Raw genomic sequence first — 22,817 nt, 5'->3', positions numbered from 1 at the left:
TGACACCCCTGAGTTCATCCAGGCTAAATTCAACGCCCAGAGCCTTAGTGAGGTCAGAACACAACTCATTTGTCGATAATTAACATTACTGTTTTTTTTAATTGTAGCAATACAGTTTTCGATGGATAATAATAACACCACCTGAAAGAAGATGCCATCCCCGTCTTAGCTGCCAGATCTGCAACTAATATCGCCAGCAACGTACGTTTTCAAAAATCTATATTCCTTTAATCATACAGTAGGTCGACGTTAACCAAATGATCACGGTGAATATCATTTTGTCATGTGGTATAGTACAAGTACAAACTGGCCTTTGAAAAGGCCAGAGGTCACCACGTGGGCTTCCGTAGCCTCCAGGACGACCCTCTTCTGGTGCACTACATGGAGGTGGCCAAGATGCAGAGTGAAAAGAACTACAAGAAGGACTACCACAAGTCCAAGCTGAAGTACCACACCCCAGTGGACATGTTGAGTGTGGTCCACGCCAAACATGCCTCAAAGGCTCAAACCATGACTGGATACAAGCAGATCCCTCACAGCTTCCTGCTGCTGCCTGACAACTTGCACCTGCAGAGGTGTCGCAACATGAACCTGCAGAGCAGTGACGTAAGTGACAGTAATCACGTGGTTCCTTCAATGATTAAAAATTAGTCTGAACAAAGACAAGAGATTTTTTAAAAATTACATTAAAAAAAACCCATAATTCTCTCTTTTTCTTAGTGGGATTACAAGTCTGAGTACAACAACTACATCAAAGGTATTGGATGGGTTCCCATTGGCTCACTGGGAGTGGAGACAGCCAAAATTGGAGGTCAGATTCTGAGTGACCACAGGTACCGCACACATCCATCAAACCACAAGTTCAGCAAACTGATGGACTCCATGGACCTGACTCTGGCTAGTGCTAATAACCAGATCATGAACAAGGTAAATCCTAATCTGAAATTAGATTCAGAAGCGTTTCAATGACGTTTTGATGGGGGGGGATTATTTCCATGTCCATTTGTTTTCTTTACAGAAAGCCTACACTGCAGCTTGGGACACAGACAAAACCAAAGTCCACATCATGCCTGACTCTCCTGAGATAGTTCTGGCCAAGGCCAACGCCCTCAATATGAGCAACGTAAGTCATTACAAAAACACAAGTCAGATGTAATCTAAGGTTTTCACTTTGTTTATTCACTTCATTCAGATTAATTTTTTTTTTTTACAGTCAATATCACCAGCTCATGATTTTTGTTCTTATTGGTAACCAGTTTAAATGTTTCCTAAAGAGTTAAACAAACAAGATTGTATCTTTTTACTGAAGTTTAAAGCACTTTTTGGATCAATTTTTACAGCTTTTATTCTTGCTTGAATACTGGCATTTTTTATTTGCTGTTAATATGTGAATTAAGTGACTTATTAACAATTGCTAAATATAAAGTAACATTATCTCATGTCATTCATAGAAACTGTACAAAGCTGGTGTGGTGCAGATGGCTAATAAAGGTCACCACCTGAAAGAAGATGCCATCCCCGTCTTAGCTGCCAGATCTGCAACTAATATCGCCAGCAACGTACGTTTTCAAAAATCTATATTCCTTTAATCATACAGTAGGTCGACGTTAACCAAATGATCACGGTGAATATCATTTTGTCATGTGGTATAGTACAAGTACAAACTGGCCTTTGAAAAGGCCAGAGGTCACCACGTGGGCTTCCGTAGCCTCCAGGACGACCCTCTTCTGGTGCACTACATGGAGGTGGCCAAGATGCAGAGTGAAAAGAACTACAAGAAGGACTACCACAAGACCAAGCTGAAGTACCACACCCCAGTAGACATGTTGAGTGTGGTCCACGCCAAACAGGCCTCAAAGGTTCAAACCATGACTGGATACAAGCAGATCCCTCACAGCTTCCTGCTGCTGCCTGACAACTTGCACCTGCAGAGGTGTCGCAACATGAACCTGCAGAGCAGTGACGTAAGTGACAGCAATCGAGTGGTACCTTCAATGATTAAAAATAAGTTTGAACAAAAACAAGAGATTTAAAAACAAAACATAATTCATCTCTTTTTCTTAGTGGGATTACAAGTCTGAGTACAACAACTACATCAAAGGTATTGGATGGGTTCCCATTGGCTCACTGGGAGTGGAGACAGCCAAAATTGGAGGTCAGATTCTGAGTGACCACAGGTACCGCACACATCCATCAAACCACAAGTTCAGCAAACTGATGGACTCCATGGACCTGACTCTGGCTAGTGCTAATAACCAGATCATGAACAAGGTAAATCCTAATCTGAAATTAGATTCAGAAGCGTTTCAATGACGTTTTGATGGGGGGAAAATGATTTCCATGTCCATTTGTTTTCTTTACAGAAAGCCTACACTGCAGCTTGGGACACAGACAAAACCAAAGTCCACATCATGCCTGACTCTCCTGAGATAGTTCTGGCCAAGGCCAACGCCCTCAATATGAGCAACGTAAGGAGATAACTGATGCCCACCAATCAAATGACACCTAATATGATGATAATGTTCACTGCTTAAGCAGTACACATAGAGGTATACTCAAATAGTCTATAATTTGTGAATGTCATTATGTAAAGCAGTATTTTTTTATTTTATTTTTTCACAGAAACTCTACAAAGCTGGTGTGGTTGCGATGGCCAATAAGGGCCACAACCTCAAAGCGGACGCTATCTCAATTCTTGCTGCCAAGACTGGAACAACCATTGCCAGTAATGTAAGTACCACTTTTATAAAACAGTTATCAACTGTTGTTTTAAACACGCCCAGTAACAAACTCTGCATTCTACCTTAAAGTATAAGTACAAACTGGCCTACGAAAAGGCCAGAGGTCACCACGTGGGCTTCCGTAGCCTCCAGGACGACCCTCTTCTGGTGCACTACATGGAGGTGGCCAAGATGCAGAGTGAAAAGAACTACAAGAAGGACTACCACAAGTCCAAGCTGAAGTACCACACCCCTGTGGACATGTGGAGTGTGGTCCACGCCAAAGAGTCCTCAAAGGTTCAGACCATGACTGGATACAAGCAGGTTATATCCCACTACACCGTGCTGCCTGATGCCATGAACTTTCAACTGGCTCGCAACATGCAGTTCATCGCCAGTGACGTAAGCGAAGACTGTGATATTTAAAAACTGCAATCACTCAATGAACGTTCTGCACCTTGTAAAGAAGCGCTGATTCTTGTGGTGTCGGTTTTCAGAACATGTACAAGAGTGAATATGAAAGCTACATGAAAGGTATTGGATGGGTCCCCATCGGGTCGCTGGACGTTGAGAAAGCAAAACTAGCCGACAGGATCTTCAGTGAGAAACGCTACCGCCAACACCCGAGCAACCTCAAGTTCACCAAGGACATGCAGTCTATGGATCTGACCCTGGCCACTGCAAACAACCAGATCATGGATAAGGTACCACACAGGGCTTTAAACAAATGGTTCACAAAAGTGAGACTTCCTTTATCTCCTCTCTGGTATGAAGCTATGGGTGTTTTTTTTTGTAGAAATCCTACACCAAAGCCTGGGACACAGACAAGACTTCCGTCCATGTCATGCCCGATGCCATCAACATTGTACTGGCCAAGGAGAATAAGAAGAACTACAGTGAGGTAATGACTTACACATCACATTAACTAAAGTATTCTTTTTGGTTTTAGTTTGTTTGTGGTCTTTGACCTTTAAGGAGATTAAATTATAACGCCTCTTTTAGGTCGTGCACTTTCAAAAATACATGTCTTTTGTTGCAGAAACTCTACAAACTGGACAATGAACTGGCCAAGAAAAAGGGCCACCACCTTCGTGCTGATGCTATTTCAGTCCAGGCTGCCAAGGCCTCCACCACTATTGCTAGCGATGTAAGTCTCTGATGTTTATTCTGTCATAAACTACCCTGATGTTTCTTTCTTCTACCTTTCGTCACCCGATGTTGTTTCTTTTTTGTTACCCAAGTACAAATACAAGACAGGATACCGTAAACAGGTTGGTCACCACATTGGTGCTCGCAGCGTCCAGGACGATCCTCTGCTCATGCTGGCCCTGAACTCAGCCAAGATCGCCAGTGACGCTCTGTACAAGAAGGACTTCAACAAGTCCAAGACCAGGTTCCACCTCCCTGTTGACATGCTGATTCTAGAACTGGCCAAGAAATGTCAGATCCAGGTCAATCATGCCAATTACATCACTCGTCTGCACAACTGGACCTGCCTGCCAGACTCTAATGACGTGGTCCTGGCCAGACGTGCTTATGACCTGCAGAGTGATGTGAGTAGAACATGGACACCGTGTGTCTGCTCATGATGTCAAGTGAGGCTTACTTCCCAGGATCACATACCTTGTTTTTTTAATTTTGTTTAGGCTGTGTACAAGGAAGACCAGAAGTTGATGCAGGGCATCGGCTGGGTTCCCATCGGTTCGCTTGATGTGGAGAAGGCCAAAAAGGCTGCAGAGATTCTGAGTGAGGCAAAGTACCGCCAGCATCCGAGCAACTACAAATTCAAACTCACCACAGAAGACATGCCCATGGCTCTGGCCAAGGCCAATGCAAACAACATGAACAAGGTATGAGTAAAGTCTTATGACTCGTCAAGGTATCCTTTGTTAAAGGTTCCCAGGATGGACAGGAGTAAAAATCCTCACATTGATTGTTCTCTCAAATGTTATTTTCACAGCAATCATACACTAAAGCCTGGGACAAGGACAAGACCACCATCCACATCATGCCTGATGCCATGGATGTTGTTCTGGCCAAGGCCAACAAAGCCAACTACAGCTTGGTAAGTATGTGCCGGGAAGTGTCGGGAAATCTGCAGAAGAAATCTTATATTTCAAAACTGAAAAAGTCCTTACATGTTTGCTCTATCTCTTTTTGTTTTCTTCAGAAACTGTACAAACAGGCCAACGAAGATGCCAAGAAGAAAGGTTACGACATGCGCCAGGATGCTATTTCCATTAAGGCCGCCAAAGCCTCCAGAGACATTGCCAGTGACGTAAGATGACAGATTTCACTAAAGATTAGAATTTAATATTATAACATTTATTCCTGGATGATAATAATCATTGATTGCTCATGTTTTCTTCTCCAGTACAAGTACAAGACAGGATACCGTAAGCAGGTTGGTCACCACATTGGTGCTCGCAGTGTCCAAGACGATCCTCTGATGGTGCTGGCTGTGAACTCAGCCAAGATCGCCAGTGATGCTCTGTACAAGAAGGACTTCAACAAGTCCAAGACCAAGTTCCACCTCCCTGTTGACATGCTGAACCTTGAACTGGCCAAGAAATGTCAGATCCAGGTCAACGACTTCAACTACAGAACTCCCCTGCCCCAGTGGCCCTGCCTGCCGGACTCCAACGATGTGGTCCAGGCCAGACTGGCCTATGACCTGCAGAGTGATGTGAGTATAATATTGTGATGTTTTTTTCACGAATACTCGATCATAATACTTGTTTGCCAGATTCTGTAGTTCTCTTCTCTTTCACCTCTCAGGCGGTCTATAAATCTGACCTGAAGTGGCTCCAGGGCATCGGCTGGGTTCCCATTGGTTCGCTGGATGTGGAGAAAGCCAAGAAGGCTGCAGATGTCCTGAGTGAAAGGAAGTACCGTCAGCATCCGAGCAACTATAAGTTCAAACTTACCACAGAAGACATGCCCATGGCTCTGGCCAAGGCCAATGCTAATATCATGAACAAGGTATGCAAACACAAACGAACAACAATAAATGAATCCAACAAAGTAAATAGACTTCAAAATGTTTTGGTTGTTTAAGAACTGAAGTCTACAACTAATGTTTGCTTTAAATTCAGAGGACGCAGCTGCTTGGGCCTTAAAAGACTTTCTGAATAGACAGCTGTGTCCATTTCTATAATACTGACACAAGATTTAAAATAATCTCTAAGAAGACCGGTTGACCTTTTAAAGAGAATCTGTACAAAACCCAAGCAGAGTGTGATAAGGAAACTGTTTGCTGTTTGTTCACTTTAATTGAATTTTCCTTTTTTATTTATGATAGATTCTTTAAAGACACCTACATTTTGTTATTATTTTTCATTGTAATCTAAACATGCCACAGTCATAATGTTTGTTGATTCTTCTACCTCCACATGTCTGTGTCCCCAGAAATCATACACTGAAGCCTGGGACAATGTGAAGACCAACATCCATGTCATGCCTGATGCAATGGATGTTCTTCTGGCCAAAGCAAACAATGTCAACTACAGTTATGTATGTTACATTAAAACCTTTTAGTCTTAATCATTGATGAGCTGTTGTATATAACAAAAAAAATGTCATTATAATTTTTAATGCCTGTGTCCATCTGGTTACCACAGAAAAAGTACAAACAGGCAAATGAAGATTCCAAGAAGAAAGGCTACGACATGCGCGAGGATGCTATTTCCATTAAGGCCGCCAAAGCCTCCAGAGACATTGCCAGTGATGTAAGCTGATAGATTTCACTAAAGAGTAGCATTAATGTTTATTTTATTACTGGATGCCGTTATTGCTCTTTGTACTTATTACTCCTATATTTTCTTCTCCAGTACAAGTACAAAACAGGATACCGTAAGCAGGTTGGTCACCACATTGGTGCTCGCAGTGTCCAGGACGATCCTCTGATGGTGCTGGCTGTGAACTCAGCCAAGATTGCCAGTGATGCTCTGTACAAGAAGGACTTCAACAAGTCCAAGACCAAGTTCCATCTTCCTGTGGACATGCTGAACCTCGAACTGGCCAAGAAATGTCAGATCCAGGTCAACGACTTCAACTACAGAACTCACCTGCACCAGTGGACCTGCCTGCCGGACTCCAACGATGTGGTCCAGGCCAGACTGGCTTATGACCTGCAGAGTGATGTGAGTGTGACATTTATTTATTTATTGCAGTTTTGATTCTAGAATTTGACATATTACGCCCTGTTACGAATATCATGACTCAACACGAGTTCTTGGCTCCGTCTCCTGGCAGGCCGTGTACAAGGCTGACATGAAGTGGCTCCAGGGCACCGGCTGGGTTCCCATTGGTTCGCTGGATGTGGAGAAAGCCAAGAAGGCTGCAGATGTCCTGAGTGAAAGGAAGTACCGTCAGCATCCGAGCAACTACAAGTTCAAACTTACCACAGAAGACATGCCCATGGCTCTGGCCAAGGCCAATGCTCATACCATAAACAAGGTATTTACACGTAGATGGATTTCCTCTAGGCTTTTTGGTCATCATTCAGATTCCTTTAAGAGAAACACAGATTAAAAAAAATACCCTCAAAAACGTATTGTATCTCCGCTAATGTTTATCCTGTGATTACAGAAACTGTACACTGAAGCCTGGGACAGTGCGAAAACCAAGATCCATCTCATGCCTGACGCCATGGATGTTGTTCTGGCCAAGGCCAACAATGTCAACTACAGTTATGTATGTAAACACTCAAAACAGTAACTCCAATTTTCTTATAAGCCACCTTGATAAAACACCTAATGTTTATGGGATGTTTGTGTATGCTCACAGAAAAGGTACAAGCAGGCCCATGAAGATTCCAAGAAGAAGGGCTACGACATGCGTCAAGATGCTATTTCCATCCTTGCTGCCAAGGCTTCCAGGGACATCGCTAGTGATGTAAGTCTTTTTTTTTTTTTTTAATGTGCAAAAATATCTTCTTATAGCTCCTACTGCGAAACCCATCATGTGATTCAAATTTGCACAAACAACACACTTCTCCTAATTCTAATTTGTAGGAAATTTGCAAATACCTTTTTGGTGGATGTTGTCCGAAGCAGAGAAACAGGTTTTCTGCAGATTTCTCAAACTCAACGTAGCTGGGAATTAATGACAGCCCAGTCTATGCAGATTGATTTTTATGGTTAAAATTTGAAAATTGTCTCTTTAACTACTCTTTAACATAAATTTACATTTTTTAATGATTAGGTGTTCATGAAGTCAAATATGAGTGTTTTAACATTTCTAAGCTCAAACACCTTGGTATTTGTTAATGATGTAATTGATTTGAAGAACTGACCTTGATCCCTGTAAAAGTTGAGGTTTTATAGTGTAGTTTAGTAAAGGTTTTGTCATACTAAGTTTTTTTTCTGTATTTGCTCTACAAAGTCTGCATTTGACGGCACAAGAATAATCATATCAAATCTTCTCTCCAGTACAAGTACAAGACAGGATACCGGAAGCAGGTCGGTCACCACATTGGTGCTCGCAGTGTCCAGGACGATACTCTGATGGTGCTGGCTGTGAACTCAGCCAAGATCGCCAGTGACGTTCTGTACAAGAAGGATTTCAACAAGTCCAAGACCAGGTTCCATCTTCCTGTGGACATGCTGAACCTTGAACTGGCCAAGAAATGTCAGATCCAGGTCAACGACTTCAACTACAGAACACACCTGCACAACTGGACCTGCCTGCCAGACTCCAACGATGTGGTCCAGGCCAGACTGGCTTATGACCTGCAGAGTGATGTGAGTGTGATGTATTTTTTTGCAGTTTGGATTTTAGAATTTTACATTTCATGTTATGGTACGAGTGTCATGACTCAACACAAGTTCTTGGCTCCATCTCCTGGCAGGCTGTGTACAAGGCTGACATGAAGTGGCTCCAGGGCATCGGCTGGGTTCCCATTGGTTCGCTGGATGTGGAGAAAGCCAAGAAGGCTGCAGATGTCCTGAGTGAGAGAAAATACCGTCAGCATCCAAGCAGTGTTCCCTTCACCAGCCTGAATGATGCCATGAACCTTGTACTGGCAAAGAATAATGCCCAGACCATGAACAAGGTAAAAGACACTGTCAACAAAAACTGCAATTAGATTTTTTTTTTGTCATGGTCTTTTTTTGATGGTTTATGTTTTGGTTGTCTTCCAGCGTCTCTACACTGAGGCCTGGGAGAGAGAGAAGACCAAGATTCACATCATGCCTGATACTCCTGAGATTATACTCTCTCTTCAGAACTCCATCAATGTCAGCCAGGTTAGTGTCAGTCCCCAAAGGTTGGAGTTTTATCTTAGTTCTACTGAATTTACTGTATGTAACAGTTGCTTTCCTTTTAAATCTTTTACAGTTTTGAGTAATCTTTTTGAGTATTTCACAAAAGTATACACATACTACTAGGTAGATAGTAGCATAAACCGTTCTGAATGATTTGGAGGTAGATGATTTTTATAAATGTCCAATAATACAACATGTAATGTTGGCATTAAATTCATGTAAATAAATCTCTCTTTGCAGAAACTGTATAAACAAGGTTTTGAGGCTGACATTAGAAAGGGTTACTGGCTTCCTCCAGATTCAGTGTCCGTCAAGGCTGCCAAGGCCTCCAGGGACATCGTCAGTGACGTGAGTAAAGCGTAATATACTGTGTATTTACTAATATGATTAACACACCAAAATACAGCTTTTCAGGTGGCAACAATAAAACTTTTCTTTTTTTTGTCCTGTTGATTTGACCAGTACAAGTACAAGCAGGGATACCGCAAACAAGTCGGTCACCACATCGGCGCACGCTGCGTCCAGGACGACCCTCTCATCATGTTGGCCTTGAACTCAGCCAAGATCGCCAGTGAAGTTCTGTACAAGAAGGACTTCAACCAGTCCAAGACCAAGTTCCATCTTCCTGTGGACATGCTGAACCTAGAACTGGCCAAGAAATGTCAGATCCAGGTCAACGACTTCAACTACAGAACTCACCTGCACCAGTGGACCTGCCTGCCGGACTCCAACGATGTGGTCCAGGCCAGGAAAGCCTACAACCTTCAGAGTGATGTGAGCACTTTATGACAAAGTCAGCAAGTATGACAAGTCCTCTACGCCATGTTGACTGCGTTTATTGGTGTTGACATTTTTTCCCACCAGGCTGTATACAAAGCTGACATGGATGAGGTCGTAGGCGTGGGATGGGTGCCCATTGGGTCACTGGACGTACTGAAGGCTAAGAATGCTGCAAATATCCTCAGTGAACGTCTCTACAGGGATAAGCTGGGCAAGCACAAGTATAAGACTGACATGAGCTCGATGCCCATGGTGCTGGCCAAAACGAATGCTGATATCATCAACAAGGTAGAGAACACCACCATCTTTTACTGTTCCACAACATTGTTTTTGCTATCACACCAACACTGTTGAGAAATTCTTCTCATAATGACTTTCTTTCCACACCATAGAGAAACTACATCGCTGCTTGGGAGAGTGACAAGCTCAAGATTCATGTACCTCCTGACACACCAGAGATCCTGCTTTCCAGAGCTAATGCATACAACATCAGCAAGGTGCTTGTGTTAGGACGCTTGGAACTAGATCAATGTATTGGTAGGTTTCATGTTTACCTTTTTAAAATATTTTTGACACATCTTTTTTTTTTTTTAATTCATTTCAGAAAGTGTACAGGGAAGCTGTGGAGGAGATCTTCAGAAAGGGCCACGACTACAGACATGACGCTGTTTCTGTTATTGCTGCCAAACATGCAAGAGACATAATCAGTGACGTACGTCAAACAAAACTTGATTCTTACTCTTCATTGTTTCCTCTGCTCCTGTTTGACCGCGTAGCTTTATTCTTCACTCCATTTCTAACTTTTTCTTTTTCCTTTAACCCAGTATAAATACAAGACCGGCTACCGTAAGCAGGTTGGTCACCACATCGGTGCTCGCTGTGTAGAAGAGGATCCTCTCATCATGTTGGCCATGAACTCAGTCAAGATTGCCAGTGATGTTCTGTACAAGAAGGACTTCAACAAGTCTAAGACCAAGTTCCACCTCCCTGTGGACATGTTGAATCTGGAACTGGCCAAGAAATGTCAGATTCAAGTCAACGACTTCAACTACAGAACTCACCTGCACAACTGGACCTGCCTGCCAGACTCCAATGACGTGGTCCAGGCCAGAAAGGCATATAACCTGCAGAGTGATGTGAGTGCTCCGTGTGTGTCATCACTCAAGACAAGCTCTACTCTGAGCTTCTTTTATTGTTTTACCGTATTTTTATGACATGCTTTAAATGCGGCAACAAGCAGGAATTGTGTAACTTTGTTTTCATTTGTTTGACTTGCGTAACTATATATGTTCCGCCATATTATTTTCCAACTCTAAGGAAACATTACAATAAAATAACCATAGCATACTGAAATTAATTGTAATATCAAGTAAGTTACTTTCTTTTGGTATAGAAAAACAGCTAATTTTGAGCAGTGGCCATGTATATTTTAAGTGTTGTTACGTGTTTTGCTAAATATATGACTATATAAACAGTTTGTATATAGCCACACTTACTCTTCTCCCAAAGCCTCATTACGGTAAATAGAGAGTAAATGCCGAAAACAGGGATGTTTTAAGATGGGTTTTGGCCATTAAGTGCGGAGAATATATTTTAACCCTAACTGAAATCCTTTTTCTTACCTAATCCCAGGCTGTGTACAAGGCTGACATGGAATGGATCAAGGGCTGTGGCTGGGTACCGATCGGTTCAGTGGATGTGGAGAAGGCCAAGAAAGCTGCTGAGATCCTTAGTGAAAGGGGCTACCGTCAGCATCCCAGTCTCTTCAAGTTCACTGCTCAGACCACTGACATGCCATATGCTCTTGCTCAGGCCAATGCCCAAGTCATGAACAAGGTACAATTCTTTTTTAAAATTTTTATATTTAAAATAAAACATGTTTTATGATTAAGTCAGTTTTAATGATATTTTTATTCACTTTCTTTACAGAGAGCTTACATTGCTGCCTGGGAGAGTGATAAGACCAACCTTCACATCATGCCTGACACGCCTGAGATCATGTTATCCAAACAGAATAAACTCAATTACAGTCTGGTAAATATCATCATTTCTGCATCTTTATCTATAGGACTGGGGCACTAGAGCATTGTGTATATTTTTTTGTTTTGTTTTATTGCTTTTTGTTTTCTGACAGCACTATTGTTAATTTCACAGAAAGCTTATCGTGAAGGTTTTGTGAACGCCATCAACAAAGGCTACTTCCTTCCCAAAGATGCAGTTTCTGTTGTAGCAGCCAAAGCCTCCAGAGACATCGTCAGTGACGTAAGTAACTGTCCTCTTATATTGTTTTTCTTTTTTTTTTATATTTGGTAGAAAAACCCGAAACAAATGTTCTTACAAATGTTTTTAATTTTGAACAGTACAAGTACAAGGCCGGATTCCGCAAGCAGTGTGGTCACCACATCGGCGCCCTCAGTGTTAAGGATGATCCACAGATCATGCTGGCAGCTCACTTTGCCAAGATCTTCAGCGACAACATCTACAAGAAGGACTTCCATAAGACTAAGACCAAATACAACCTGCCAGGGGACATGGTGGCACTAGCAATGGCCAAGAAATGCCAGCAGCAGGTCAACGACTTCAACTACAGAACCTACCTTCACCAGTGGACCTGCCTGCCGGACTCCACCGATGTGGTCCAGGCCAGAAAGGTCTATGCATTACAGAGTGATGTGAGTACACATTTTAGGATTATGCATTTTAGTCAGACCTTTTTTTTTTTTTTTTACCAGCATTTATCTATCCTAGACAGAAAAACATTTAACTTAAAAAAAAAAGTTAACTTGCTCATGGGTTTTTCTTTAGGCTGTTTACAAAGCAGACCTGGAATGGCTGAAGGGCTGCGGCTGGTCACCTCAGGACTGCATTGATGTCCTCAAAGTGAGGAATGCCCAGAACATCCTCAACGAACGACTTTACCGCCAGCCCCCAAGCACTGTCAAGTTCACCAGTGTGGTGGATCTGCCAGCCATTGTCCTGTCCAAGCAGAACTCTGACATTCTCAGTGATGTGAGTGTTAGCTTTGGGCTGCCGAAAAGGTTTTTAAGAATGTGCGTGAATTTGCATTTGATTGTCTTTTTTTTTTCTCTAACAGAGGAAATACAGGGAAGTCTGGGATAAAGACAAGCTCATTATTCACCTGCCTAACGACACACCAACCTTTGAACTGTCCAAGGCTAATTCCATCAATATTAGCAATGTAAGTAAATTAACTACCGTAAATCTTAAAAATGGATGAAAAAGGATAATTGTTTTTTCCGATTGTTAACAACCTTGCTTTTGTCTTTCTGTGCAGAAACTGTACACAAAGGCTTGGGATGAGCAGAAGGCCAGGGCTTACCATGTAAAGCAGGATGCTGTGTCTGTGCTGAAGGCCAAAGCTTCCAGAGATATCATCAGTGATGTAAGTAAAAAAACATGATCGGATCAATAAGCAAATCAATCAGTTTCCTTGTTTTTAATTAACCTTTGCCTTTTATTTCTGCCAGTACAAGTACAAAGCAGGGTACCGCAGGCAGCAGGGCCACCACATCGGTGCACGCTGCGTCCAGGACGACCCTCTCATCATGTTGGCCCTGAACTCAGCCAAGATCGCCAGTGACGCTCTGTACAAGAAGGACTTCAACAAGTCCAAGACCAAGTTCAACTTGCCTGTGGACATGCTGAACCTTGAACTGGCCAAGAAATGTCAGATCCAGGTCAATGACTTCAACTACAGGACTCGTCTGCACCAGTGGACCTGCCTGCCGGACTCCAACGATGTGGTCCAGGCCAGGAAAGCCTATGATCTCCAGAGTGATGTATGATTATCTTTTGTCACATATATACCTATTATGAGCTCAATAATCTTTAATTGACTTAATTACTTTGTTCTGTCTGTTCAGGCTGTGTACAAAGCCGATATGGAGTGGATACGTGGATGTGGATGGATGCCACATGAGTGTGTGGATGTTATGAAGGTGAAGCATGCCCAGAAGATCCTGGCCGAAGTAAGTCCAATCACTGGTTCTATTCTTATGCGGTTCAGACTGGTATAGTCTGATAGTCAGCTAATGGAAACAAAACTGATTATAAATAATAGAGGGGCCTCTTAAGTTGACCTTCTGACCTTGTTAAAAAGTCATTGCTCTACATAAAATAGGTTTTTAATTTCCGCTCTGCTTCCTGCTCTCTCTCAGAGAGGCTACCGTGTGAAGTTGGACAAACAGGAATACACAGTCCCCACAGACAGAGTGGACTTGGTCTGCGCCAAGAACGCCGCTCAGGTCCTTAACGAGGTGAGAAAGACTCGGACTCTCCACCATCCCGTTGGTATTCACTTCAATCTAACCGACGTCTTTCATCACGGTATTCTACTCTCTCGCTCTTTTCCAGGCCAAATATCGTGAGGCCTGGAACCAGGACAAGACTAAGTACTCACTGGTGGACACTCCACTGATGGCAACAGCCAGAGAGGTGGCCAAGAATATTCATCCCGTAAGGCAGTGAAGATGACAACATCTGAAGTTTTTAATGGCACCAATCAGTTCAAGTAACTTTACTTCTCTTTCATGATTTTGCTACATTAAGTATTAACTGGTGGAAATTCCGTCTCTTGCAGCATCTTTATACTCAAGCATGGGACAACGTCAAAGCCACAGGATACTACATGCCTGGAGACGCTGTTCCCATCAAGAACTGCATCTCTATGTCTAAAGTGCAGAGTCAGGTAAGCAACTAGACTAGCATGTTCATTTCTTTTCAATGTTTTCTTATGGAGGGTTTAGAGATTAATTTGTGTCTGTACTGCAGCACAAGTACCTGGAGTCGTACCGCAAGCAGCAGGGTCATCACATCGGTGCCCGCTGTGTGGAAGAGGATCCTCTCATCATGTTGGCCATGAACTCAGTCAAGATTGCCAGTGACGTTCTGTACAAGAAGGACTTCAACAAGTCCAAGACCAAGTACCACCTGCCCGCAGACATGCTGACCCTGGAACTGGCCAAGAAATGTCAGAACCAAGTCAACGACTTCAACTACAGAACTCGTCTGCACCAATGGACCTGCCTGCCAGACTCCAACGATGTGGTCCAGGCCAGAAAGATCTACGATCTTCAGAGTGATGTGAGTGTTTTGCTGAGGCCCTCTGTGCTGAAACTATTGTACCCTGGCCTGAGAGATTTAAATTTGTCTTTTCATTTCCATTCTGTCTCCAGAATGTGTACAAAGCTGACCTGGAATGGATCCGTGGCTGTGGCTGGGTGGCCGCTGACTCAGTTGAACATAACAAAGTCAAGAAGGCCCAGGAGATTCTCAACGACGTATGTTCTTCTTTTAAGCAATTATTATTATTAGGATTGTCAATTGATAAAAAAACTTCATTACAGTATGAGAGTTGCTTTCAGAACTTCATTAAAGTGGTCATGAATCTACAGTATCTTGTAATCTATTTGACAATTGTGCGTCAGTCATCTTGTCGGCAGTCGACTTATTTACTGGCCTGTGCTTGCTGAGGCCATCTCTTATGCATCTGACTGGAAATCTAGCCTATGCTGAATGAGATGGCATCTTGCAGTGTATGCAAATAATAATAATAACGTGAATAAATTAATAATGTGTATCAACTGTATATGAGAAAAACTATGGGTGGACAGTGGAATTATATATACAAAAAGGTAACTTCTGATTTTTATTCATCAACTAATCTGACAAAAGTCAAAATTTAGTCAACGATTGATGTGTGACATCATCATCATCATTATCATTACTACACGGTAATCCTTACCTTTACCTTCTTCTGCAGAGACTGTACAAGCAAGGTGCCAAAGATGCCCACAGTAATTTCACCCTCATTGTGGACAGACCTGAGATTATTCTGGCAAAGATCAATGCTGCCAACCTCAGCGACGTAAGTGAAAATATAACCCTGACGTTTTTGGCATTTTACCTGACCTACAAAAATCTATATCTTCATCTAAATGATGTGCCCTTTCTGTTTAGTTGAAGTACAAGGAAACCTTCAACGCAGAGAAGGGACATTACATCGGTTCGGAGGACACTCCTCAGCTGGCTCACAGCAGGGAAGCAGCAAAGATCCTCAGCCTGGTACTTTCTCTGACTCTCTTTTGCAGATGTTTTATCACAAATGTCCTGTTTTCATTTTTTTCACACTTTTTCTTTTAATAATCCTGTGTGCTTGCAGAAACTCTACAAGGACACCTGGGACAAGTCAAAGGCCACAGGCTACAGTCTGGACCACGAGTACATCCCACTCCTCAGTAGCAAGAAGGGCAGGGATATCGCCAGCGACGTGAGCGTCGTTTCTTTACAGACGTCACTTACAGAATTTTGCTCTTTGTGTTAAATAATTAAATTCTTCTATTCCTAAATACATCCCCTTAGGTCAAGTACAAGGACACTCATGAGAAGGCCAAAGGTCACTACATGGCTGAAACCCTGGTTGACTTCCCTGAGGTTGTTCGCTGTGGACAACAGGAGAAGAACAAGGGACTGGTAAGATGGAAAACATACTTTTTTTAACTTTTTTAAAAAAAATTTTAAACTTTTAACCTTAACTAGTTTTAGTTCAATTTTTTTAGTCTCTTGTCCTTTATTGAGTCAATACTTCAACGGCAATACTTAAAATCATCCCCTATGTGGAAAAAGACATGTAGCTTTTACTCCTCTAGTATTTTTATTCTGGGGTTTGATAGGAAAATAACACAGCGCTGTGTCATCCACAGAGGCTCTACCACAAGGATTACCACGGCAACAAGACCAAGATCCACATCCCATCTGATGTCATTGCCAACCAAGTGGCCAAGAGGTGTCAGGACATGTTGAGCGACGTCCTCTACCGCACCTACCTGCACCAGTGGACATGTCCTCCTGAGCAGCAGGAGGCAATCCGTGCCCGCAAGAACAATGAGATCCTCAGTGATGTAGGATTTTACGTCTCATTCTGCACTACAAGACCAATTAAAAGTTAGAACACTTGGTTTACTCTTTCTTAACATGCTGTTTGTTCTTAGGTGTTCTACAAGGAGGACATGAACTGGATTAAGGGAATTGGTTGCTACGCGTGGGACACACCAGAGATTATTCGTGCCAAGAAGTCCTACGACATGCAGAGTGATGTGAGTAGCACCGCATACAAAACGTGGCTGAGGGGTTAAACATTTCGACATAACAGCATTTCCTAAGATGCTTGTGTGATAACTAACCCGTATTATATTATCCTTTATAGCGCAAATACAGAGAAGAGGCCAAGAAGGAGTTCAACAATTACTCCATTGTGACGGACACGCCAGTGTATGTGACTGCTATTCTGGGTAGCACCTGGGCCAGCGAGGTGAGTAACCTGGACTGGACAACTTTGTGTAGAGTTTGACGCATCAATCGCTACCTGAGAATGTCGATAAAGTGATGGCTGTTGTGTTTATAGCTCAACTACAGGGAGGCTTACCACAAGGAGAAGCACCTGTACACCACGGTTCTGGACACCTACGACTACGCCAGATGCCACAACTTTAAAGAATTCTTCAGCAACGTAAGTTTTGACAGGAAGTCACGCCAACTACTAATTCACAAACTCTTGAAATACTGCAACCACAAAGGATATTTTGGTTATGATGGTTCTGTGACTTAGATAGATGTTTGAATTTGAGGTTGTAAAGACTAATTGAGGACGTAAGAAAATTGGAGAGAATATAAAAAAAATGCAACAAAAAGGAATCTCTTGTTAACTGTAAATATACAGTGTGGAGAAAAATAAATCTTTTTTCTTATGTTGTGATTTAAACTAAGAAAATAGACGATGAAAAGACATAAAAATAACAGCAGGCTTCTAGATTCTTCAACAACACAATTTCTTGTCTATCGTTGAAACAAATTGAGTTACTTACACTAAGCATTTTCAGAAGATTCTCTAGCCTAATTGAGTTACTTACACTAAGCATTTTCAATTCTCTAGCCTGCTTGCCTTTGCTTAAGTTTGTCAGAGTGACTGATGGGTTCTTGGTTAGAAAGAGTAGAGGTAGGCTAGTGTTTAGCTCTAAATATTTTTTTTTATTTTGCATAAAACAATGTGACATGGTTGCTTATATGGTTTTGTTTTATAATGCGACAAAATAAATTTACTTTCTTTTCCATCAACAGAAAAATTACACTTCTGCCTGGGACAAAATCAAAGCCACTAGCTACCAGATTCCACCTGACTCCAATGCCCTGCAACACGCCAAACAGCAGAAAGTCATCCTGAGCAGTGTAAGTCCGACAGTCAGCTCTGTTAATGTCTTCACTTGTTTGTCCTGTCTGTCTACTGCTAATAAACACCTGGTTTCATTTTTTCTTCCTTTAGGTGAAGTACAAGGAGGACTATGAGAAGTACAAGACCCTCTACAGTTTGCCCAAGTCCCTGCAGGATGATCCTGCAACAGCTCGCTGCGTTAGAGTTGGAAAGCTGGTCTTGGACGTAAGCTAAATTTGACCTCTTCTCCTCCTCCTATTTAATATGCAGTAAACCTGACGTCTTGTCCGTCTCTACAGCGTCTGTACAAAGAGAACTACGAAAAGACCAAGGCCAAGAACCACATCCCACCAGACATGCTGGAGATCTTAGCTGCCGGCAAGACCCAGTCCATCGTCAGTGGCATCCACTACAGGAAGTATCTGCACCAGTGGCTGTGCGTCCCTGACATTCCGGTGTATGCGCACGCTCGTAAGGTCAACGAGCAGCTCAGTGATGTGAGTGTCAACTGTCAATACAAATTGATGTACCTCTAGTTGTCACTGTTGCACATGCATGTCAGCCACTGATAAACACTGAAAACCTTCAAGCCATGATATGGACAGCCTTTGATTTCCATTCACTACTGAGACTATGAACAATAATAGTCTTTTACTATAGTTCCAAAATGGAACCCAGATCCTTTCCTTGATGGGATTGGAACACCTCAGGCCTTTGTGGGAACAATTGACTTTAGGCTTTAGCAACTATATTTATTTATATGTGTGAGAATTTTAGAATTAGAAGAATTATACACTGGCCTGCAGTAAGTGTTTTTCAGTAGCATTGTCCTTGAGGTTGCAATTATCCAAGTGAAGTACTGTTTGTGTCATCAACTAGCTTCATCCTTTACCTGTCCTTCTCAGGTCTTCTACAAAGACGATCTGAACTGGCTGAGAGGAATCGGCTGCTATGCCTGGGACACGCCCGAGATTCTCCGTGTGAAACAGGCTGGTGAAATTCGTAGCGAGGTGAGACCATTCATAGCATTGAGCGCCATTTCCAAATCAACACCTCTCTTCATATTTTTTACATCTGAAGTGACGCTCACTGTCTCATTTCTTTACTTTTGTTCAGTCCAAGTACAGAGCCAAGGGTATTCAAGACTTGCAGAACTTCACAGTGGTGACTGACACGCCAGTGTACGAGACGGCCAAGCAGAGCGCCGTTAATCTGAGTGATGTGAGCAGCCTGATTTTTCACACCATAGGAAAAGGTTGTACTTAATTGAACGCAAACAATTTTACATCTTTTTTTTTTTTTTCTTTTTCTCTTTCCAGCTCAATTACCGCTACGACTACCACGCCAACGTCAAGGGCACAAACACTTCTCCTGCAGTCACTGTTGAATCACAGAGAGCTCGTCTGGCCAATGAGATCCAGAGTGATGTGAGTCCATGCTCCAAGACACACCTTCACTATTATATACACACACATATAAACCAGAAATGCATTACTGCTTGGTGTAAACGATTTAAAATAAACAATATAATTTTGATATCTGTACAACACATAGCTAATTTAATATAGTAAAATGTAAACAGTTGTATATTTTTTTTCAACAATGTGTCTATATGGGTTCACACCACAAAGTATTAATTTTAATGTTACGGGCGATGTGCGTTGTGTAAAATGTAAACAGTTGTATATTTTTTTCAACAATGTGTCTGTATGGGTTCACACCACAAAGTATTCATTTTAATGTTGGTGTTTTAACTTTCTGTGTTTTTAAATCACATTCACTAAAACTTTTAAGTGACGAGCGTTGCTTACATCTGTTATATTTCTTCAGCTAATCAAACTTTTGACAAAGTTGCTTTAGGGGCTCCATTACTCAGTCTGTCATTGGTCTTCTCCCATGTTCAAGTCACTGTGAAACATATCCGATTTAACTCCGAGTGGAGTCAAATCAACTTTACACTGACCCTTTTTTGGCTAATAAAAAAATGAAAATGTTTTATTTTTCTGTGTCTCACTCTACTGTTCTGTTCTCCACTTCAGATTTTGTACAAGGAGGCCAATAAGAACTTCATGCCAACCGGCTTCTCCCTGCCTCACGACACTCCGCTCATCAAGCAGGTTAAACTGAACAGTTTAAATACCAGCGATGTAAGTGGTTCACTTTTGTGATGTCAACTTTTCTACATTTAGTTCTTTTTCTGTGAAATGATTTCACTCACCTGTGCTTCCGTCTGCGTAGGTTAAATACAAGGAAGCCTATGAGATGACCAAGGCTAAGGCCTACACTATTCACCCAGAGGGAGTCAACTTTGTCGGAGCCAGGAAAGCTCACAAGATCGTCAACGACGTGAGCTAACCTTCTGCCGATGCCACGGACTCAAACCGCTCGCTGGTCAGTCTCTGACATGTGATCTGCTTCTCTATCCGCAGCGTCTGTATCGTGAGCTGTACCACAAGAACAAGGACAAGATCCACACAACCTACGAAACCCCAGATATCAAACAAGTCAAGAACAACCAGATGCACCTCAGCGACGTATGGAGCCATTTTCTACACGCCGCCTCCTCCTTCACACTTCAGTCAGAGCCCCTGTGTTGAGCTTTGTATTTATGTCTTATTGGTATATTTCTTGTCTACTTCCAGCTGTGGTACAAGGAGAAGTACAACAACAGCAAAGGTCAGCTGATCTCCCTCCCCATCACACCTCAGCTGATCCACTGCTCACACGTCAACGAGATCACCAGTGAGGTATGGGTTTTTGAGGCCACGAAATCACGCAAAAATAGCCAGATGGTGTTTTTTTAATTTAATATGTTTATAATTTTTTTTTAAGCTCAAATATAAAGAAGATCTACAGTGGCTGAGAGGCGTCGGCTGCTTCCTGTACAACACGCCAGAGATGGTCCGCCTCCGCAACATCACCCAGTTCAACGTACGGACGTAGTTTTAACACTTTCTGTCCATTAAAACCTAATCACAGCAACATATCAATAAATCTGTCACCTTTTTTTATACATATTTTTAGGAGAACTATCCAATTGATGCCAAGAAGAATCTGAGCAAATTCTCCGTGGTCCTAGACACGCCAGAGTACAAACGTGTGACCGAGCTGAAGACCCATATGAGCTCTGTGAGTCCTTATAAATGATAATTTGACTATTTCTGACTTTTTAATTTAATTTCTGAACCCTAGCCATTTTATTCAAACTGTGCTCTGTGCTTTTTCCAGATGATCTACAAAGCCCAGAGCAAAGAGGAAATGGGCAAGGTCAGCACTCCAGGGGACGCTGTTGAGTTTAAGAGAGCCAAGTGGGCCCAGAAGCTGACCAACAAGGCGAGTTCTAGTCCTACATCAGCACCAATGGGTGTGAAAGTTATTTTTCTAACGATGTTATTTTTATGTTTTGGTTTACAGTACCTGTACACAGACCTGGCTGCTAAGGAGAGAGCTCACTTCACTCAGGAAATCGAGACTCCTCACATGCGCCATGCCAGAAAGATTAAAGTGGTCTACAGTGATGTAAGACTCTCCGCTCCTCTTTATCATTGTATTAGCGAGCACCATCTTTACCAGAAACACAATATAAAATTTCTTCTCTGTGTAGAAAATTGTTTTAATACGAGAGCTTCACTTTGGATCACATTTCGTTTCCTCCTCTAGAACAAATACAAAGAACAGTATGAGAAGATGAAGCACAGATACACGGCCATTGCCGACACCCCGCTGCTGATCAGAGCCAAGAAATCCTACCTCCAGTCCAGTGATGTGAGTCTACGTCTAACTTTTACTTTTGGGTTATAACTGCTTGTATATGTAATTGTTATCTTCTTCTTTAACATCCCTGGATAATCAACAATTTTGTTTCATATAAATATAAAATAATACTACTTTTTTCACACTCTTAAGTGACAAATTACATCTTTTTAATATATATATATAGGAATATATACTGTAAATATTCCAAAAATCTCCTATAGTTAAATAGCTATAGTTAAAATGAAATTATTATTGAAACTCATTTTGGGCCAGATGTTGGGTGTTGCAGACCAAAAACTGGAGTTTGAGAGCCCTGCTTTAGAAAGAATAGAAACAAACCTGGTTTTCTTCATTACACCATAAAACCATATTTCAACATGGTTTTTTTTTTATCTCCAGCTGCGCTACAAGGAGACCTTCCAGCTCTCCAGGGGTCACTACCGTACAGTCAAGGATGCTCTGGACATCGTCTACCACCGCAGAGTCACCGACGATATCAGCGAGGTCAGAAGCCACATTTTTATTGCCTGTAGTCACATTTTTGAATATTTATACATAACAATGCTAACCTCATTGTATCCTCTCCTTCTCAGGTTAAATACAGGGAGAAGTACATCAGCACCCTGGGAACATGGAAGTCCATCCCAGATCGTCCTGAGTTCTTTTTCAACAGAATTGTCAATGACAATGTCAGCAACGTAAGTTCCGTCCACTTTCATTCTTATATCTATCTACCAATATGAAGGTAAGCTCTAAATTTAGGATGTATGTAGTGCAACCTAAAATTCTAGGACAGTGAAGGCATCACTGGCGTTATCCTGCTTTAAAATAATATAGTCTATATTTTTACTTTTAGCTAAATTGTGGCTATTTTTAGGCTTTTTTATTATGTTTTCTTTGTGACATTGACTGATTCGTTTTTATAGATTTCTTTGAAGTAATTTTAACAATGACATTTTTTTAAGCAGCGGAATTGACTAACTGTAAAAGACGGAAGTTGTGTTTCAAATCTTCTTATGGCGCAAATATTTGCAGAAATAACAATTAACATTCTCCGGGAAGACACTT

The 22,817-nt window shown here is 41.9% G+C and overlaps 1 protein-coding gene across 21 annotated transcripts in view; it reads left to right on the top strand.

Annotated features, from left to right (window-relative positions):
• The window catches only part of neb (nebulin), a 65,073-nt gene that overhangs the window by 21,044 nt on the left and 21,212 nt on the right, over window positions 1–22,817 (top strand). For 18 of the 21 annotated variants that reach the window (XM_025063554.1, XM_025063553.1, XM_017039870.2 and 15 more), the window contains 72 exons: window positions 576–606; window positions 721–927; window positions 1,019–1,123; window positions 1,452–1,559; window positions 1,653–1,964; window positions 2,065–2,271; window positions 2,364–2,468; window positions 2,623–2,730; window positions 2,811–3,122; window positions 3,218–3,424; window positions 3,517–3,621; window positions 3,760–3,867; window positions 3,962–4,273; window positions 4,367–4,570; window positions 4,681–4,785; window positions 4,891–4,998; window positions 5,095–5,406; window positions 5,499–5,702; window positions 6,129–6,233; window positions 6,341–6,448; window positions 6,551–6,862; window positions 6,975–7,178; window positions 7,311–7,415; window positions 7,509–7,616; window positions 8,153–8,464; window positions 8,572–8,775; window positions 8,864–8,968; window positions 9,227–9,334; window positions 9,449–9,760; window positions 9,851–10,054; window positions 10,159–10,263; window positions 10,371–10,478; window positions 10,591–10,902; window positions 11,399–11,602; window positions 11,696–11,800; window positions 11,921–12,028; window positions 12,127–12,438; window positions 12,572–12,775; window positions 12,861–12,965; window positions 13,062–13,169; window positions 13,255–13,566; window positions 13,651–13,755; window positions 13,945–14,043; window positions 14,141–14,242; window positions 14,367–14,474; window positions 14,558–14,869; window positions 14,962–15,066; window positions 15,549–15,653; window positions 15,746–15,850; window positions 15,948–16,055; window positions 16,148–16,258; window positions 16,489–16,686; window positions 16,777–16,881; window positions 16,992–17,096; window positions 17,190–17,294; window positions 17,903–18,010; window positions 18,105–18,218; window positions 18,293–18,490; window positions 18,899–19,003; window positions 19,110–19,214; window positions 19,313–19,420; window positions 20,033–20,140; window positions 20,232–20,339; window positions 20,423–20,527; window positions 20,636–20,740; window positions 20,826–20,924; window positions 21,018–21,122; window positions 21,222–21,326; window positions 21,408–21,512; window positions 21,654–21,758; window positions 22,149–22,253; window positions 22,343–22,447. In XM_025063554.1, the coding sequence (XP_024919322.1) occupies window positions 576–606; window positions 721–927; window positions 1,019–1,123; window positions 1,452–1,559; window positions 1,653–1,964; window positions 2,065–2,271; window positions 2,364–2,468; window positions 2,623–2,730; window positions 2,811–3,122; window positions 3,218–3,424; window positions 3,517–3,621; window positions 3,760–3,867; window positions 3,962–4,273; window positions 4,367–4,570; window positions 4,681–4,785; window positions 4,891–4,998; window positions 5,095–5,406; window positions 5,499–5,702; window positions 6,129–6,233; window positions 6,341–6,448; window positions 6,551–6,862; window positions 6,975–7,178; window positions 7,311–7,415; window positions 7,509–7,616; window positions 8,153–8,464; window positions 8,572–8,775; window positions 8,864–8,968; window positions 9,227–9,334; window positions 9,449–9,760; window positions 9,851–10,054; window positions 10,159–10,263; window positions 10,371–10,478; window positions 10,591–10,902; window positions 11,399–11,602; window positions 11,696–11,800; window positions 11,921–12,028; window positions 12,127–12,438; window positions 12,572–12,775; window positions 12,861–12,965; window positions 13,062–13,169; window positions 13,255–13,566; window positions 13,651–13,755; window positions 13,945–14,043; window positions 14,141–14,242; window positions 14,367–14,474; window positions 14,558–14,869; window positions 14,962–15,066; window positions 15,549–15,653; window positions 15,746–15,850; window positions 15,948–16,055; window positions 16,148–16,258; window positions 16,489–16,686; window positions 16,777–16,881; window positions 16,992–17,096; window positions 17,190–17,294; window positions 17,903–18,010; window positions 18,105–18,218; window positions 18,293–18,490; window positions 18,899–19,003; window positions 19,110–19,214; window positions 19,313–19,420; window positions 20,033–20,140; window positions 20,232–20,339; window positions 20,423–20,527; window positions 20,636–20,740; window positions 20,826–20,924; window positions 21,018–21,122; window positions 21,222–21,326; window positions 21,408–21,512; window positions 21,654–21,758; window positions 22,149–22,253; window positions 22,343–22,447 (10,996 nt within the window). The remainder of the gene's footprint in view (window positions 1–575; window positions 607–720; window positions 928–1,018; window positions 1,124–1,451; window positions 1,560–1,652; window positions 1,965–2,064; window positions 2,272–2,363; window positions 2,469–2,622; window positions 2,731–2,810; window positions 3,123–3,217; window positions 3,425–3,516; window positions 3,622–3,759; window positions 3,868–3,961; window positions 4,274–4,366; window positions 4,571–4,680; window positions 4,786–4,890; window positions 4,999–5,094; window positions 5,407–5,498; window positions 5,703–6,128; window positions 6,234–6,340; window positions 6,449–6,550; window positions 6,863–6,974; window positions 7,179–7,310; window positions 7,416–7,508; window positions 7,617–8,152; window positions 8,465–8,571; window positions 8,776–8,863; window positions 8,969–9,226; window positions 9,335–9,448; window positions 9,761–9,850; window positions 10,055–10,158; window positions 10,264–10,370; window positions 10,479–10,590; window positions 10,903–11,398; window positions 11,603–11,695; window positions 11,801–11,920; window positions 12,029–12,126; window positions 12,439–12,571; window positions 12,776–12,860; window positions 12,966–13,061; window positions 13,170–13,254; window positions 13,567–13,650; window positions 13,756–13,944; window positions 14,044–14,140; window positions 14,243–14,366; window positions 14,475–14,557; window positions 14,870–14,961; window positions 15,067–15,548; window positions 15,654–15,745; window positions 15,851–15,947; window positions 16,056–16,147; window positions 16,259–16,488; window positions 16,687–16,776; window positions 16,882–16,991; window positions 17,097–17,189; window positions 17,295–17,902; window positions 18,011–18,104; window positions 18,219–18,292; window positions 18,491–18,898; window positions 19,004–19,109; window positions 19,215–19,312; window positions 19,421–20,032; window positions 20,141–20,231; window positions 20,340–20,422; window positions 20,528–20,635; window positions 20,741–20,825; window positions 20,925–21,017; window positions 21,123–21,221; window positions 21,327–21,407; window positions 21,513–21,653; window positions 21,759–22,148; window positions 22,254–22,342; window positions 22,448–22,817) is intronic. The other 3 variants (XM_017039886.2, XM_017039887.2, XM_017039890.2) reach the window with 3 other exon arrangements.

The sequence above is a fragment of the Cynoglossus semilaevis genome, chromosome 16, assembly GCF_000523025.1.
Source record: "Cynoglossus semilaevis isolate Cse_v1.0 chromosome 16, Cse_v1.0, whole genome shotgun sequence".
NCBI lineage: Eukaryota > Metazoa > Chordata > Actinopteri > Pleuronectiformes > Cynoglossidae > Cynoglossus > Cynoglossus semilaevis.
Note: the sequence above shows the minus strand (reverse complement) of the source record. Positions and strands in the feature narration are given on the sequence as shown.